This window comes from Festucalex cinctus, chromosome 16, assembly GCF_051991245.1.
Source record: "Festucalex cinctus isolate MCC-2025b chromosome 16, RoL_Fcin_1.0, whole genome shotgun sequence".
Classification (NCBI taxonomy): Eukaryota; Metazoa; Chordata; class Actinopteri; order Syngnathiformes; family Syngnathidae; genus Festucalex; species Festucalex cinctus.
This window is the reverse complement of record NC_135426.1, coordinates 18,885,507-18,901,658: the sequence shown is the minus strand read 5'-3', so window position 1 is coordinate 18,901,658 and position 16,152 is coordinate 18,885,507. Positions and strand designations below refer to the sequence as shown.

Here is a 16,152-nt window from a genome sequence, read left to right as displayed (position 1 = left end):
TTATATTTAGCAGGTGATTATGTATGCAATATGGCACCATGCAGCCTTGTCACCACACACACACATACACAAGCCTTAAAGACGTTTGCTGGCTTTCATTCCAAGGGCTTGAACACATACAGGAGAAGAAGCCAACGTGCAGACTGAAGACAGAGCACACACAAACGCACACACCATTTCAAGTCGGGAGTTGAGGTGCAGCAGAGTCACGAGAAGGTTGGAATCCCGCTTGTCTGTTCAGTTGCAGTTTCCTCTCTTGGCTCCCGAGCGATCGCGTCATCTCTCGCCTCGCTAGAGATCATTATGCTAACGTTCATGTTGAGAATTGCGCGCGTTCTCAAAGTGGCGCTTTTCCTTGCGTCTTCGCAGCTATTCCGATTTGCGTTTGGTCCATCAGGAGAAACGGCCGTGACTTGAAGTCCTGCTGTCCTTTTGATGCAATAACGGTCGTTTCCGGAGCCAAAAAAGCAAATCGGCGAAAACCCCCCCGCCGAGCTCGCCTGATGCGCGAGCGTCAGGCAAATGTGTGCCTTGATTCCCCCTGCGCTTCACACGGAACGCCTCGTCGTCCTTTTTGAGGCTCTTTGGTTTCCAGTCGTTCGGACAGGGTATATGGCTCTCGTGGGCCCGTCAATCACGATGTCCCAAATAGGCCAAAGTGCTCAAGGTGGCAGTCTATAACAGTGGTCCCCAACCTTTTTCGCTTCACGGACGGCAACCATTCGGGGGCGGGGTCGTTATTACGACTTTACATTGTTTTATATTGTTTTGTTTTTTTTAACATCTGTACTAAAACTAAACCATATGTAAATATTAAAGGGATACTTAACTCATTGAGCCATTTTCAGCAGTAAATTAATGTGGTAACTTCATTATTTTTCATGTAGAATTAATACCTTTAAAAAGTAATTTTTTTCTACTTGGTGTCAACTGATGATGACGTCACCTGTGCTGAGGAAGTAGGTCACGACCAATCATGGCTCATTTTACTGACTAAACCCAGAAAACAGGTGAGCCACGATTGGTCCTCACTACTCTAAACATAACATTTTGATGAATATTTGTGGAATATGAGTTATGAAGCAAAATACAGCCATTTCTATCCATTTCAGGGGGCGGCCATTTTGCCACTTGCTGTCGCCTTTAGATGACATCACAGTTACTCATAGCTCAGGCAACGACCAATAACAGCTCGTGTGTTTTCTGAAGCTCAGCTGTGATTGGTTGTTACCTGAGACCTGAGCAACTGTGATGTCGTCTTCAGTGGACAGCAAGTGACAAAATGGCCACCCCCTGAAATGGACAGAAACGTCTGGAATTTGCTTCATAACTCATATTCCACAAATGCAATATTAAAGGGATACTTAACCCATTTTTAGCAGCAAAAAAAATATTTTGTCCGGAATAAATTTGATAACTTAATTATTTTTCATGTACAATTAATACTTTTAAAAACTAATTATTCCACTTGCTGTCAACTGATGACGACATCACCTGTGCGGAGGAAGTAGGTGACGACCAATCATCGTTCAGTTTGCTAACCAATCTCGAAAACAGCTGAGCCATGATCGGTCGTTACCCACTTCCTCAGCACCGGTGATGTCATCATCAGTTGACAGCAAGTGGAAAAAATTGTTTTTAAAAGTACGAATTGTACATGAAAAATAATCAAATTCATTCTGGACAAACTTTTTACTGAGGAAAATGTCTCAATGAGTCAAGTATCGTCGCTTTTTCATGTACAATTAATACCTTTAAAAACGAATTTGTCCACTTGCCGTCAACTGATGATGACATCACCTGTGCTGAGGAAGTAGGTGACAACCAATCATGGCTCAGCTGTTTTCTGGGTTTGATCAGCAAACTGAGCCATGATTGGTCGTTACCTACTTCCTCAGCACAGGTGATGTCATCATCGGTCGACAGCAAGGGGAAAAATTAGTTTGTGAAGGTATTAATTGTACGTGAAAAATAATGACGTTAATAGACAAAATATGGACTTTTTACTACTGAAAATGGCTCAATGAGTCAAGTATCCCTTTAACATAGAAAGTAAATTTTGACAACCAAATCAAAAAGATGAATACAGAAAACTAAAACGTTTTAACAGTACAACAAAAGTAGAACAAGATCAAAACTAACCCCTCAGCAATAACGAATATGACGTAATACGTTTAGAAATTATGATCCAAATGTGCATGATCAAAAGATGATTTATTGATTGCTGCTTTGGTCCAGTGGTTAATGTGTTTTCGTGCTTCATTACTCAAAATATCTTCATGTTTATTTACTTTTGTTGTAAAGATAACCAGTAGTTGGGGGCCACTGGTCTAAAAATGCTTAATGTAAAAAGTTTAACATTGCTTGAATATGTTCAAACTGATCAATCACCAAAATTTATGTGGACGTCTCTACTTATGTCCAGTCGATCACACCCCAGGATTATGGATAGCGAACTTCTATGGAGAGTAACATCCATTAAAAAAAATAAAAATTAATGGAGTGATGGTGCGCCATGATATTCAGATCGAGAATTGGGCATAAGTCGAGACGTCCGTGTACATTTTGGATCACAGTTTTTGGACAGTAAGCAACGTTAGGGTTATGTTAAGCGTTTAACTGTCCTGGTCAAGTGTACTTGTAATCCCGTCATCAGCTTTCTTGTCAAGCTTGTTTATTGAGAAGTTCTCTTGGAAGTCGTCGGACGTTCATGCTCTTTTTCCCGGCATTCGTCCTGAAAAGCTCGCAAACAGGGTAAAGCGGCCAGTCGAGACACTTTCTTGAGCTTTTGGGGGAAATCCACTTGAGATGAAAATCTATTTTTCTTTGCTTCTTTTCTATAAACACCAGGATCAGGATGTGATTACCTCAGTCCAAAGCTATTTTGCGCTTTCAAGCTCTCTACTTGTAAAAAAAAAAAACAATCATTTATCGAGTGTCAAATATTTTACCTTTATGGGGGGAATGAAGGGAATGGTTGCTGTTTTTTTTTTTTATTTTTTTTTTTCCGGAAGCGTTTGTATACTACTCGACTTAACTTGACGTGTCTTTTTTTTTTTTTTTTTGTGGTTTGCTTCCTTTGCTGCTCTTTGTTGTTTTTCACAAAAGGGAAGAAGAAAACAAGAGCGCCATCAACCCTCTCCACAACTGCTTGGTTCTGTAAATATTGTTGATTAAATTAATTTAAGTTTGAAGTGTGACGTGTGTCTGTCACGTGGTTTGTGAGTGGGATGCTGCGTTTCGGGACAAAGCGTTGTCGTCTTCGCGCATCAACTGCAGCCGCATCTTCTCTTCGGATAAACGTCGCGTCGTTCCCGGCGTTTCTCTTCTGCGTCCGGTCTCTTATTTGCGTTTTAGCGCGCTTGGCTCGGACCTAGCTGATCCGTCGTCGCACCGGAGGAAGCTGAGCGGAACCGAACTCCGCCCCCTTGGCCCCAAATTTACGCCTGAGGGACAAGCAAAAGCGTCGGTCGCTGGTTCGGGATGGAACACGGAACCGAAACCGGGGAAGAACCAAATGGAACTCGGAGTTCGGCCGCCGTGAGCAGTGCAAGTGGACCTGATCCAGACAGGTGATGCGTTCCCATTACTTCCGCTTGAAGCGTATTTTTTTTCTTTCAAGGCTTTATGTAGGGTTTTTTTTTTTTTTTTTTTTTTTTTTATTATAATACTCCCAAAACAGCTTTGTGCGCTTTAGTCTCATTTTAGTTACCTCATGTTTGACGAGATAGGACGCGGTTGTGGCTAGCTTGAAAACAAACCTGACAAACATTTAGCATGTTAGCTTAGCTTAGCCCGTTGGCATATTCACACGTCATAACCAGTGTGTGCATCCGCGCACATTGGTTGAGTGTGAGTCTCAAAAGAGCTGCGTTTCACTGTAAATTTGTGTGTGTAATGTGTAGTCCATCGGGAGGTCACGTGGAATGGTGTAAACAGTTGATCGCGGCTACTTTGTCCAGTCACGTCTCGGGAGCCTGTGACGCCATCGCCAAGGTAAGCATTGTTTATTGTGGTCGTGAGCGATTCTACGTGTGCACGCACCGCTTTCCTTGCACTTATTTCCCCTCCCGCTTGTCTTTCGCTGTCCCTTTTGGTCCATGCCCGCGCGGCAGGATGCTATGGATGAGAGTGTCCGTTGCCACGGAGACGACAGCGAGCATCCCGCTAACTCTTTGGCAAGTGGTGCTTCTCTTTTTCTGGCCTTTCTCTTCACATTGGTTTCCATTTCTTTAGTGCACGGCTTTGCAAATCTTTGGGGTCCAGCAACCTTTTTTTTCCAAGCCAAATTGCTTGTAATAAAGACATCACTGAAATGAAAAATAAATGCTGATTTTTGCAGACCTTTTTAGTGTCAATGTAACGCTAAGCGGCTCACTGACTGTGTGTGCATAGAAGCCTCCGGCACCAAGGCTGAAAATGAGTGAAAAAGTGTCTGCAGTTCCTCTCCTTCCAGGCGAAAACATCCAGACGACCAGTGAGTTTCGAATGCTTGGCCAATGACACTTTTGTCTTGTGGCCGACTCTTGTTTTTGTTTCCTCTCTCTCATTCCTTCTTTTTCAGTTGAGGACGTGACGTACATTTGTCCCTTCAGCGGCCTGCTCAACGGAATCTTGACCATCACTGACTACAAACTCTACTTCAGCAGCACAGAAAGGGTAACACACAGCTCTGATTTTTTTGTTTTTTTTGTTTATAAAATCAATAATATATTTTCAGCTCATTTGGGACATCCAAGTAGCATTTTGTTGTAATTTTTTCAGGATGTGAGTTCAAAATAGGGCTGCACGATATTGGATAAAACAGACATTGCGATTTTTTTTTGTGTGTGTGTCTGATATATTGCAATATTAAAAACAGAAGAATTGTCACCAGATGACTTGAATAGCTCTGCTCGCAAACAATTTGGTTAACGCAACATGACACCATTTTATTCATATAATATCAAATGTGCATTGCATTTAGTCTTCATTGTAATTAATTGGGGGGGGGGGGGGGTAAAAAAAAAATCAAATCAAGTTTTTGTATTAGGAATGTGTCAAATACAAAAAAATGACTGTACTCAAGTCTCCATGGCATGAGTAATCAATAGGAAAAAAAAGAAGTCATTTTGGGGGTGAACTACTCCTTTTATGTTTTATTCCAATGCAAAAACTCTATCTTACCATGAATATTTGTCTGATTTATAATTAAATTATTATCATCATTAGTATTAGCTTGAAATTGTCTAACAACAAGTTACTTTTTAGATGCTCAGTCTTAAATGTAATGTGATTTGTTTGGACCATAAATGAGACATTTTAACTATTTACAATTATTATTATTAGTAGTAGTATTTTAACTTACCAACTGCAAGACACATCGCGATGTTCAAACGGTGTATCGTGCAGGCCTAATTCAAAATGTACAAGAGATTAATTCCGATTTTTGGAACACACCAAGAAGCTTTTGGTTCTGTTCATTTCTATTCAGCTGTCAAATGATTTGTTTGGCTTCAGGAATGTCCGTTTGTCCTGGCCGTCAACCTGGGTGTCATCAGCCGCGTGGAGACGGTGGGCATCCCCGACCGAGGCGACAACACCGAGGGACTGGAGCTGGTCTGCAAGGTAGCGACTCACGAGCGCCATTTGCACGCGGGCCGACCCACGCCTAATCTCTTCGTGTCCGCCCAGGATCTGCGGAGTCTGAAGTTCGCCTACAAAACGGGTACGGGCCGCGCCGACGTGGCCAAGATGGTGGCCTCGCGTGCTTTCCCGCTGTCCCGCCAGCTGGTCAGTTGAAAGATGTCAAGTTGAAACACCGTCGCAATCGATGTTAAAGGCAGAGTCTGCCGATTTCACTCTGGAAAAGGCACTTTTTAAATACAGGATTTAAACAAACAAACTCAATTTACAGATCAGGGCTTGTCTTCATTTCTGGTGGTGATTTTGTCCTAAGCCTGTATTTTGCCATTTTGTGTTTGTTTTGTAAACAGCGGGACGTTTCTGTGGAAAGACAGTGTTTACAACCCTCCAGCCAATCGCAGAGCGGGGGGGGCGTGTCGCAAACGGGGCCGGGCAATTTGCCGGCTGCGTGACGTCACTCCCGCGGCAATTTGAAAGCACGCACGGATTATTATTTTTTTTCACTCACTCATTCACACATGTAAGCTTCTGTGAGTGAGTGAGTGGAAAAAAAATTAATAATAATCTGTGCGTGAGTGACGTCACGCAGCCGGCAAATTCGCCCGGCCCCAGCTCTGTGATTGGCTGATGTTGGCTGTCTTTCCACAGAAACTTCCCGCTGTTTACAAAACAAACACAAAATGGTAAAATACATGCTGGGGGGGGGGGGGGTGCGGATTTATGACAAAATCACCACCAGAAATGAAGACAAGCCGTCATCTGTAAATTTAGTTTGTTTGTTTAAATCCTGTATTTAAAAAGTGCCTTTTCCAGAGTCAAACCGGCAGATTGGGCCTTCAACGTCTCCGTTGTGCACACGCAGAACTTATTCGCCTTCCGCTACGAGCAGCGCTTCGGCGCGGACGGCTGGAAGGTTTATGAGCCGCTGGCCGAGTGGCGACGACAGGTAAGTGTTTACATTATCAAGAGTAACCTAAAAGTGCTTAGTTTTTAATCGTTACAAGCTGACGCCGTTCACTTTGCAACCCTCAGGGTCTCCCCAACGAGAGCTGGACCATCAGCCGATTGAACACGTCCTATCAGCTGTGCGATACATACCCCGCCCTCCTGGTGGTCCCCGCCAATGTCTCTGATGAGGACATCAAGCGGGTGGCGGCGTTCCGAGCCAAGCATCGCATTCCGGTGGGATTTAGAACTGCACTCATTGCAGTATACAAACAGTAACATACAGTTAATTTTTATTTTTTTGTTGTCGGATACTGCCCCCAGGTGGCCAAAGCATGCACCCCAGAATGAGCCAATAGAGATCCTGACGTTGTTATTTTTATTGTATTTATTTATTCTTATTTTATGTATTTATTTATTTAAAATATTTAAAATAATCTGTTATTTTGTCCAAATGATTGCCCCAGCTCGGCCTGGCTTGACAAATGGGAAATTATTATTATTATTATTATTATTTGGTTTTCCTGAAAAGCGAGCTGGTCTCGTTTTATCCTGAAATGTCGTCACCGTGCCTCTCCACGGCAGGTGCTGTCATGGCTCCACCCCGAGTCGCAGGCGGCCCTGGTGCGCTGCGGCCAGCCGCTGGTCGGTGCGACCGACCGCCGCTGCAAAGAGGACGAACGCCTCCTCCAGACCATCATGGACGCCAACGCGCACTCCCACAAGCTCAGCGTCTTCGACGCCCGACAGTTCAGCGCCGCGCGCACCAACAAAGTACGTCGCCGGCTACTTAACTCATTTGCTCCCAAAAATGTATAAATCCGTTCTATTTTAAACATGACCATGCTCCCAAAGACGTATTTATACGTTTTTTGTTATTTTTTTATGCTAGAGCAGTCAGAAGGCTTTGATGCAGCCTCTGAACTGAAGAGAATAGTAATGGCAATGGTAGTTATAACAAATGGCCAGTAGTTGGCAGCAGAGTATAAGAGATCAGCCAGGGCCATGTTGCAACAACCTCTTTTCCCCACAGTTTTAAACAGATTCTGAATAATGATGAAACTTAGCTATATTCTAATGCTAATTGCTGCAGAACAGAAATAGATAGAAATATACTTTTTTTTTTCCTGATGAAAGAAGAGACTCTAATCTTTCTTTTGGTATGTTCCATGTTTTTATAGCAATAGGAAACAATATTCATTGGGCCTTGCAAAATCAGTCAAAATCCAGTAAAACACGCGGGAGCGAATGGGATTGCTTCCGTGATAATGGCTTGGAGTGATTGAGTCATTTGTAAATTGAGATGCGTACTGTGAACGCCGCGTCGCGCCGGCAGGAGAAGGACGGCGGCTACGAGAGCGAGAGCGTCTACGCCAACGTGGAGCTCAACTTCCTGGAGATCCCCAACATCCACGTGATGCGCGAGGCCCTCAGGAAGTTGAAGGACATGCTGTACCCCGACATCAACCAAGCGCGCTGGCACACCAACCTTGACCAAACGCACTGGCTCAACTACATTCAGGTACTAAATAAGCACGCGCACTCGTACCAACGTCTAACGAGAGAATAATCGGGGCGTTTGTTAGCTTCTGCTGCGTGGGGCGTCCCAGATGGCGTCCAAGCTGGAGCGCGCGAAGACGTCAGTGGTGGTCCACTGCAGCGACGGCTGGGACAGGACGGCTCAGCTGACGTCTCTGACCATGCTCATGGTGGACGGCTACTACCGCACGCTCCGCGGATTCCAGGTCCGTACCTGCTCTCTCCTCCTCTTCACTGTATAAAAACAAAACAAAAAAACAAAAAAAATGGGGAGTAATATTTACTTGAAAAATCTAGTAAGGTTTTTTTCACTTATAGATTCCACCTAAATTTTACAATGAGAGTTTTGAGTACATTTTACTAGTTTAACTCATTAGCTCCCAAAAACGTATAAATACGTTCTATTTTAAATATTGCCATGATCCCAAAGACGTATTTATACGTTTTTGTTTAGGTTTTTATACTGGAGCATACAGAAGGCTTTGATGCAGCCTCTAAACTGCAGAGAACGGTTGAAACAGTGGTAGTTATTACAAAAACGACCAACAGGTGGCAGCAGAGTATAAGAGATCAAACAGGCCATGTTCCAAACAAGTTATATTCTCCACAGTTTTAAACAGATTTGTGAATAATGATGAAACTTAGGTATAATCTAATGCTTTTTTTTTTTTTTTCCTTTTTTTTTTTAACAGTGTTCATTCTCTTCTAGGTTCTAGTGGAGAAGGAGTGGATCAGCTTTGGACACAAGTTTGCTGCTGTAAGAAAACTTGGCACACTCGCTTCTGAGACTGTCCTTGTAATTTTAACTATGATTAAGTGTAGCAACCGTATGCACCCCCAAATTGCCATGGGGATTATTTAGCAGGGCTCGACCAATTAATCGGCCATATGATTAAATCGACCGATTGACCTGTTTTCTGGGTTTGCTCAGCAAACTGAGCCATGATTGGTCGTGACCTACTTCCTCAGGACAGGTGATGTCATCTAAAAGTTGACAGCAAGTGGGAAAATCAGTTTTTAAAGATATTAATTGTGCATGAAAACTAATGAAGTTATCAATTTAATTCTGGCCAAAATATTATTTTTTTACTGCTGAAAATGGCTCCAATAAATGTAATGATTTTGTGTGTGCGCTGTCGTCAGCGTGTGGGCCACGGCGACGACGACCGCGGCAACTCGGAGCGCTCGCCCCTCTTCGTGCAGTTCGTGGACTGCGTGTGGCAGATGAGCCGGCAGGTACGTCGCCGCCGCCGCCAAAGTCAAAATCTCCCGCACGTTCCGCCGTGACTTCCGTGACCCGCAGTTCCCGGCGGCGTTCGAGTTCAACGAACTTTTCCTGCTGGCTCTGCTGGACCACCTGTACAGCTGCCTCTTCGGAACTTTCCTGTGCAACAGCGAGCAAGAACGCGCGGCACAGGTGAGCGCCATGGGTCGCAAGATGGCGACCCGCTTCGCTAACGCCGTTTTTTTTTTGCTTTCCAGGAGCTCCAAACCCGGACGGCGTCCCTGTGGTCCTACATCAACAGGTAAGCGGGAGACGTCCTCGCCTGGTTCGTTCGCGACCTCGCGCTCTCGACTGACTCGTGTTTGCTCGGGGTCGCGCTCAGCCAGCCCGAGGACTTCAGCAACCCGCTGTACGTCCACGAGAGCCACCGCGTGATCTACCCGCTGGCGTCCTGCAGACATTTAGAGCTGTGGACGGCTTACTACGCACGATGGAACCCTCGCATGAGACCACAGGTGAGCAACTCTCAGACTTCTAGAATATATTGGAGAACTAAGACAACAGTCAAATTTGTTCTGAAGTCATGATCATATCATGTGCCGCTTTTCCATCGTTCCCGCACGGCCAGGTACCACACCACACCACACCTCACTCAACCACACCAGACCGCAACCGCCGGCTTTCCATTACAACTGGCGCACGGCGAGAAGGGGGCGGCAACATTTGAACCGTCCACGCCAAGTTTGCACTCCCGCATTGCGTGCGGATCTGAGATAACATTTCCCGAGTTAAAGACCTTTCTACTTTTTTTTTTTTTTTAAGATTATTCAAAATTATTTTTTGTAGTTTGTAAAGAGAATAAAATAGTCATTTCTTGAATTTGCAGCTTTTAGTCATTTGCATTTCCTGAAATAATTTATTTTGTCTTATTTATTTATTTACATTTATAGGTTGTAAAGAACTGTAGTCATTTGTCGAATTTGTCGCAGCTTTAGTAATTTGCATTTCTTGAAATTATTATTATTATTATAGATTCATAGATTGTAAAGAACTGAAAATAGTCATTTGTTGAATTTGCTGACACAAAAAGCTATTTCCATCTAAAAAAAATAAAATAATAATAATTATAATAAATAAATAAATAAAAATCACAGGTCAAGTTACATTTGAACATTGGCCTCTTATTTGGTAAATTTCGCAAGTGGATGTTAACAAAAACTGTTTTTATTTTTGAATTTTTGTTTCAAAACATTCCAGTGATCCTCTAGCAGTTGATGACTTGAAATTATGCCGCGATCCATTTTCATACTCTGTTATTAAAAATAAAAGAAAGCCAATTGCGGAGACCGGCTTGCGTGGCTTTGCAGGTGGCGCAGCATCGCATGCTGAAGGATCTGCTGCTGTTACGGGCCCAACTTGAGCGACGGGTGGAAGAGCTGCGTCGGGAGGTCCAGGCCAACTCCCCGGCATCATCGCCCGACCATGGCGCTGGGACTGCCGCGGCCGCGTGTGTGTGAATGTACGATGAACGGGGTTAGTTTGCCTACGCCATGGATGAAAATCAGGCTTATGAAAAGACTTTTTGAGAAACACGTTTATCCCTCACTCCCACACTCCTTAAATGTCGTCATCCACTTGAGTGCCATTTGTTTTCCAGAAAGAGTTGTTTTTGGGGGTTTTTTGTTAAGCGAGTTCCAAAAATAAAACTGTCTTCTTGAAATGTCTTTTATTTTGAAAGACAGAGGGACCAAAAAAATTACATTTTATATATGTAGTTTGTTTTTAAAAACTATTTGATTTTGTTAACGTTGTAGTTGTAGCGATTTTGTTAGTTTTCATTACATTTAACCTTGCCCACATGTGACTTAATGGTTCAAACACTGCAACAGATGCTAATGCTAATGAGCATTAAGCCAACAAGCTACGTGGTGGTTTTTAACAGGTAAGAGGTATTTCTCTTTGTTTACTTTGCTAGGAAAGTTGTTGTAAATAATTGAACTTTACTCCCTTAAAAACACACACATTTGTTCATTTTTTCCAGAAAGAGTTGTTTTTGCTTTTTGTTAAGTGATTTACAAAAATAAAACTGTGTTCTTGAAATGTCTTCTATTTTGAAAGACACTTTACTCTCCCAAGAGCAAGGCAAGACAGAGACCAAAAAAATACGTTGAGATATACAGTATGTAGTTTGTTTTTAAAAAAAAATATTTCGTTAACAATGTTGTAGTTTTAGCTATTTTGTTAGTTTTCATTACATTTAACCTTGCCTACATGTGACGTAATGGTTCAAGCACTGCAGCAAATACTAATGCTAATTAGCATTAAGCTAACAAGCTACGTGGTGGTTTTTAATCAATAGGTAAGAGGTCTTTCTCTCTGTTTACTAGTCTTCGTTAGGAAAGTTGTCGTTGTAAATTATTGAACTTTACTGCCTTAAAAACACACATTCAAAGAAAACGTCGGTATTATTTCCGGTGTGACCAAATGTTTTATTTGGTTTTTGCATTCTGGTACCGTGGAGTGAAAACAGCTTTACAGATGCATTTGTTCATGTCAAACATTCTACTGTCAGTCTTGAAACACATTCTTCTTAGTATGAATTATTCTTGTCATTGTGAGAGGTTAATATGATAATTGTCGAGGTCGTCATTGTCGAAAGAGCACAGCAAATATGAACACTAAGCGTTGCGGTTGCTACTAAGTGACCAAAGCTCACTACGTTTGTCCAGTTAGTCAAGAAGAAATGTACAAGTAAGCTCCCTTTACAACCAAATAACAAAGGAAAAAAAACTACATAAGGATTAAAAAATGTCTATATAGTTGCTACACTATGGCAGAGAAAAGAAATAAATAAATGATATAAAATGTCACATTATGCAGGACTCTTAAAAGCTTGTCAGTGCAAAGGAACAACTCATCATCAAGTCAACCGTGTACAAAATCTTCCATGAAATAAACCCAGAATGTACATGATGCTCGTGTGTGTGTGTGTGTGTGTGTGTGTGTTGTGCGCGCCGGTCACCGTTGTGATGTTTGCTTCGCTTGTGCGTCGTCACACGACGTTGTGGGCAAGGCGAGGTTCAGCACTGGACTGCTCCAGAAGAGTCTGCTGCACTGCAGCGCAACAATAAAAACACACACAAAAAAGTGACTTGACCGTTTAGCTTTCCAGTACAGCCGTGCATTGAGATAAGAGTTCGATTTTGAAATGATTTTAAAAGAGGATAAAACAGCACTCCGATTATTGTACTGTCTAAAAACAAACGAACTGTCATGACACCATTAAAGAGAATTCAAAAGAATGAATTGATAGAAACAGTTTTTGCCAAACTGCTGCAATGGATACTGTGCCTTCTGCTGTGCTCATCTTGGCCACATGGAGGCGGTAGAAGGCAGAAATTATAACGAAACTCTGTTGTACTGTAACCTTGCTCTAGCAAGATGAATTCTCGCGGTATTTCTCCGGAGACTACCCACTGGTAGTTCGGACCAATCACAGAGCGACATTGTGTTTGGGGGGCGGGATATGCAACTGTGACGAAACCAGGAAGCCGACGCCGGAGCTAACAAACAAATCTAACATGGACGAATGGACGCTGCAATTAATTCCTTTCTGGCAGAATTACTCACCGTTTCCTTGTTGAATGTTGAACAGCGAGGGGCGCTTCGTGCATGTCAAGCTGGTAAGATGTTCGTGTTTTGACAAGAATGAAAACGAAATCTTCACCCGTGGCCGTGATTGGTTAAAACAAACGTGTAGAATGTCGCATCATACAATCAGCTAGAATTATTGTACAGAATGTCCCGCCTTTTCCCGACAAAATTACTGTGGAGAGGTACCAATCATCTGGCTACTGCCAGGTTAGCTATACTGTGTGAACTAAAAAATTGTTAGGATCACGTTTCGGGTTGAGTTAAGTGACAAAAGCAGGGCAGCTAACCGAGCCATAACAAACCACGGGTTTGAAAATTAAAAGTAGAACAAATCGCTGCCTCAGAGCGACTAAATCTGGTGGTGCTTTTGTATTGGCTGCCGCTAGATGATGTAGCAGCTACGTGACACAAAAGACTACAATTCACAGACAACTGTTCGACCTTCCTATATGCTGTCATGCTGCTGAAATAAATACATTAAAATCAACCGAAATAGCTCATGTATTAAATTAATTTTCAAAGATGAAAACAAGGACAATTCTGCTAAAATTATAACTAGTTTAAATTAGTCGTGTAAACGTAAAAAAAGTTTTAGTTTTTGTTGATTTTAAAAGCTTTTTTAGTTGTTAATGGGTTTTTTTCCCCAACTAACTTAATCTTGCTGCCTACATGTTGAATCGGTTTAAGCACTGCAACATATTAGCATTCATTAAGCTAACAGAAGCTATTTGGTGGTTTTCAATATACAAGACGTCATATTCTTTGTTTACTTTGCTTGGAAAGTTGAAGTGGGAGTGGCATTCAGCAGTTAGATTTTTTTTTTGTGTGTGTGACAATTGTTGCCAAAGTGTAGCTTGTTGTGAAACAAGTTGAATTGAGTTCACTGCCACCATAACGGCGCTTGGTCACTCATGTTTCAAGGCACTATTGTATACAGAATGGCAACCAAAAATTAAAAATAAACATGTACGTGTGACCTAAAGAAACTTTCTTCTTCTCAACTGTGTTGGCTACCTTGTGGTTCTGTCGCCAGCACCGCGTCCGGAGCGTCAGCCTTCACCATCTCGGCGTTGAGACTCTCTGTCACCGCGACACAAGCACAAGCCATGGGTGGGCGGACAGACAGACGGAAAGTGAAATGTGCGGCTTACGCTGGATGCCGAAGCACAGCTTCTTCTTCTGGTACGATATGTAGCTGCTGATGGCGCCTACCAGCGCCATGCCCACCGCGCTGACGATGCCCGCGATGGTGCCGATTTCGGCGGTGGTCTCTGCACGCACGTACGTAGTCAACGTTACGCACTCCTAAAGTCAAACGCACCCAGCGCGTTTGGTCTCACCAGTGTTGCCGTTGTCGCCGCGTTGGTTGATTTGATCGCGATCGCCGCTTGGTCGGCTGCCTGAATACACACAAGCAAAACCAAAAACATCACTGCGCCTGTTTGTGGCACAGTTCGTCTTGATGAACAAGCGCCGGCGGTTGTCACCTTTGCCTTTGTCGGGTTTGTAGCTGTCGTCTTTGCTAACGTCGATCAGGTCGCTGTCGGAAAATCCTCCTGCACACAAATGGACACGCCACAGTGGGTTACACTTGTAAAAGAAGGCTGTTCATGCATATGCAACATGTTAATGCAGCCAATAAACAACTGAATTGGGAATTAATGCAGGGAAAAGAAAATGGGAGGGGCTGCATTAGTCAGCCTTCGACCTTAACCCTAACGCTGGATGACCCACCTCCACGCCGGCCCCCTTTGTCCTTGTCATTGGTGATGTCGTTGTTGGGGTCCAAGGCGTCGGCCAGGTCAAATTCGTCGGCGGCTGCCGGGGTTCAAAATGAGGAACGGGTGGAAACGTGGCAAAGGGGAAAACCAAAAGAAGCAAAACGGGCGCATGCTGAACGAAACGTGACGTCGGCTTACCTGCTTTGCCTTTGGTCTTGATTGGAGGTTTGGTGCCTGTAGGGGGCGATATGTCACATGACGGTATGTATTATTACTGGATTATTAGGATTATGATGATGTGTGTTTATTACCTGGCAAGGGCGCTGGTGTGGCTGTAATCAACAGAGACAACATGAGGTGAGAAACATCACACGTGTGCATGTGCAGCACATATTCAAATTTATGTATATGTGACTTCCTATTGGGAAAAACAAAACATAATAAACTTTCCCCCCCCTGGTGTCAATTGGCCAAACTGCCCTAAAAATTCCATGTTGCAAGTGACACGACTGATGTTTGTTTCGACTTTGGTAATGTTGTGTGAGTACCTACTTTGGTCGTTGGCGCCGTCCAAAGCGTCGGCCAGGTCGAGACCCTGAGGCCGCACTGCAGCAACCACAACAACAGAAATAAAAATGTCATTCCAGAATACACTGCTGTTTTCCTACTCACAAAAGGACAACAAAAGGGCTTTTGTGCGCTTTCTTGTTGTTCACCCTCCTATCCGGCAGGGGACACAACGTGAGTGACCGTTATTTTCATTTTTATTCTGATTATCATTAATTAGGGATGGGTGAGGACCAAAATCAGATTGCCATTAATGTCGTGCAATTTTAAGGGAAATGCTACATTGGGATATACAGTATTTGCCTTTTTTATTGTAATTGTTTTGTTTGGAAATTGTATGTTTCAAAAGTACTAGTGGTATCGGTATCGGTGACTACTCAAGAGTTGAAGTGCATCGTTCTGGAAAATAGTGGTATCGAACATGCCTAAATTATTAATACTGTAAGTACCTTTTCGCCACCTTTCTGGAAACCAAACAAATAATAAGTTAAGAATTATTATTGATGCCGACTCAATAATGGACAAGAACAACGAACGATGGTGCTCACAATGGACCGCACCGTTATTCTTGTGGGCCTCCGCTGCGACACAAACTAGGCAGCACGCATGCGCAATAAAATCGGCGGCTTTTCTTTTTCTCGGTAATGTCGTTTACCTTGCGCGACGAGCGTCATCACAATCATCATCACCATCGCCAGCAGCAGCGAACCTCCACGAGCAAGCGCCATCACCGAACCAAACAGAACCGTCCACGAGCCGCCGGAGGTGTCAATTTCAAGCTTTTAGGGGCGTGTCCGAGCGTGTATTCTACGGCTTCCGGTTTGTCCTTACAAAATAAAGGTCGATGCGGTGTCAGTTCCGAAGACAAAAGGAAAA

General features: G+C 43.3%; 2 protein-coding genes across 6 annotated transcripts; one reads left to right on the top strand and one right to left on the bottom strand.

The window, feature by feature from the left end:
- Nucleotides 1–1,881: 1,881 nt before the first annotated feature.
- Nucleotides 1,882–11,438, top strand: mtmr1a (myotubularin related protein 1a). Of its 3 annotated transcripts, none has more exons than XM_077500152.1 (18): nt 1,882–3,572; nt 3,906–3,996; nt 4,116–4,178; nt 4,399–4,477; nt 4,565–4,659; nt 5,500–5,607; nt 5,674–5,772; nt 6,488–6,571; nt 6,658–6,807; nt 7,156–7,344; nt 7,907–8,092; nt 8,157–8,315; nt 8,819–8,866; nt 9,253–9,345; nt 9,413–9,526; nt 9,592–9,635; nt 9,717–9,849; nt 10,702–11,438. In XM_077500152.1, the coding sequence occupies exons 1-18, from the start codon at nt 3,484–3,486 to the stop codon at nt 10,849–10,851; spliced, it is 1,974 nt and encodes a 657-aa protein (XP_077356278.1). In that variant the 5' UTR covers nt 1,882–3,483; the 3' UTR covers nt 10,852–11,438. The 3 variants fall into 3 exon arrangements, with proteins under 3 accessions (XP_077356278.1, XP_077356277.1, XP_077356279.1); XM_077500151.1 differs by having other exon boundaries at nt 1,883–3,572; nt 4,396–4,477; XM_077500153.1 differs by lacking the exon at nt 4,116–4,178 and having other exon boundaries at nt 1,883–3,572; nt 4,396–4,477.
- cd99l2 (CD99 molecule-like 2) lies at nt 7,796–16,084 on the bottom strand. Of its 3 annotated transcripts, XM_077500157.1 has the most exons (11): nt 15,932–16,084; nt 15,262–15,315; nt 15,021–15,041; nt 14,908–14,943; nt 14,723–14,806; nt 14,476–14,544; nt 14,329–14,388; nt 14,140–14,259; nt 14,003–14,068; nt 12,357–12,448; nt 7,796–8,343 (listed from the first exon to the last, which is right to left on the bottom strand). In XM_077500157.1, the coding sequence occupies exons 1-10, from the start codon at nt 16,002–16,004 to the stop codon at nt 12,387–12,389; spliced, it is 645 nt and encodes a 214-aa protein (XP_077356283.1). In that variant the 5' UTR covers nt 16,005–16,084; the 3' UTR covers nt 7,796–8,343; nt 12,357–12,386. The 3 variants fall into 3 exon arrangements, with proteins under 3 accessions (XP_077356283.1, XP_077356282.1, XP_077356284.1); XM_077500156.1 differs by lacking the exon at nt 7,796–8,343 and having other exon boundaries at nt 11,800–12,448; XM_077500158.1 differs by lacking the exons at nt 7,796–8,343; nt 14,723–14,806 and having other exon boundaries at nt 11,800–12,448.
- Nucleotides 16,085–16,152: the final 68 nt, after the last annotated feature.

Excerpts from the sequence above, each read along its gene's own strand:
- cd99l2 (XM_077500157.1), bottom strand. The coding sequence starts at position 16,004 with ATGGCGCTTGCTCGTGGAGGTTCGCTGCTGCTGGCGATGGTGATGATG. Across the intron at positions 14,260-14,328 it reads CGGCGACAACGGCAACACTG|AGACCACCGCCGAAATCGGC; the intron begins GTGAGACCAAAC and ends ACGTGCGTGCAG. Across the intron at positions 14,069-14,139 it reads GCTGTGCTTCGGCATCCAGC|AGAGTCTCAACGCCGAGATG; the intron begins GTAAGCCGCACA and ends TCGCGGTGACAG.
- mtmr1a (XM_077500151.1), top strand. The coding sequence starts at position 3,484 with ATGGAACACGGAACCGAAACCGGGGAAGAACCAAATGGAACTCGGAGT. Across the intron at positions 5,773-6,487 it reads TCCCGCTGTCCCGCCAGCTG|AACTTATTCGCCTTCCGCTA; the intron begins GTCAGTTGAAAG and ends GTGCACACGCAG. Across the intron at positions 9,527-9,591 it reads AGCAAGAACGCGCGGCACAG|GAGCTCCAAACCCGGACGGC; the intron begins GTGAGCGCCATG and ends TTTGCTTTCCAG.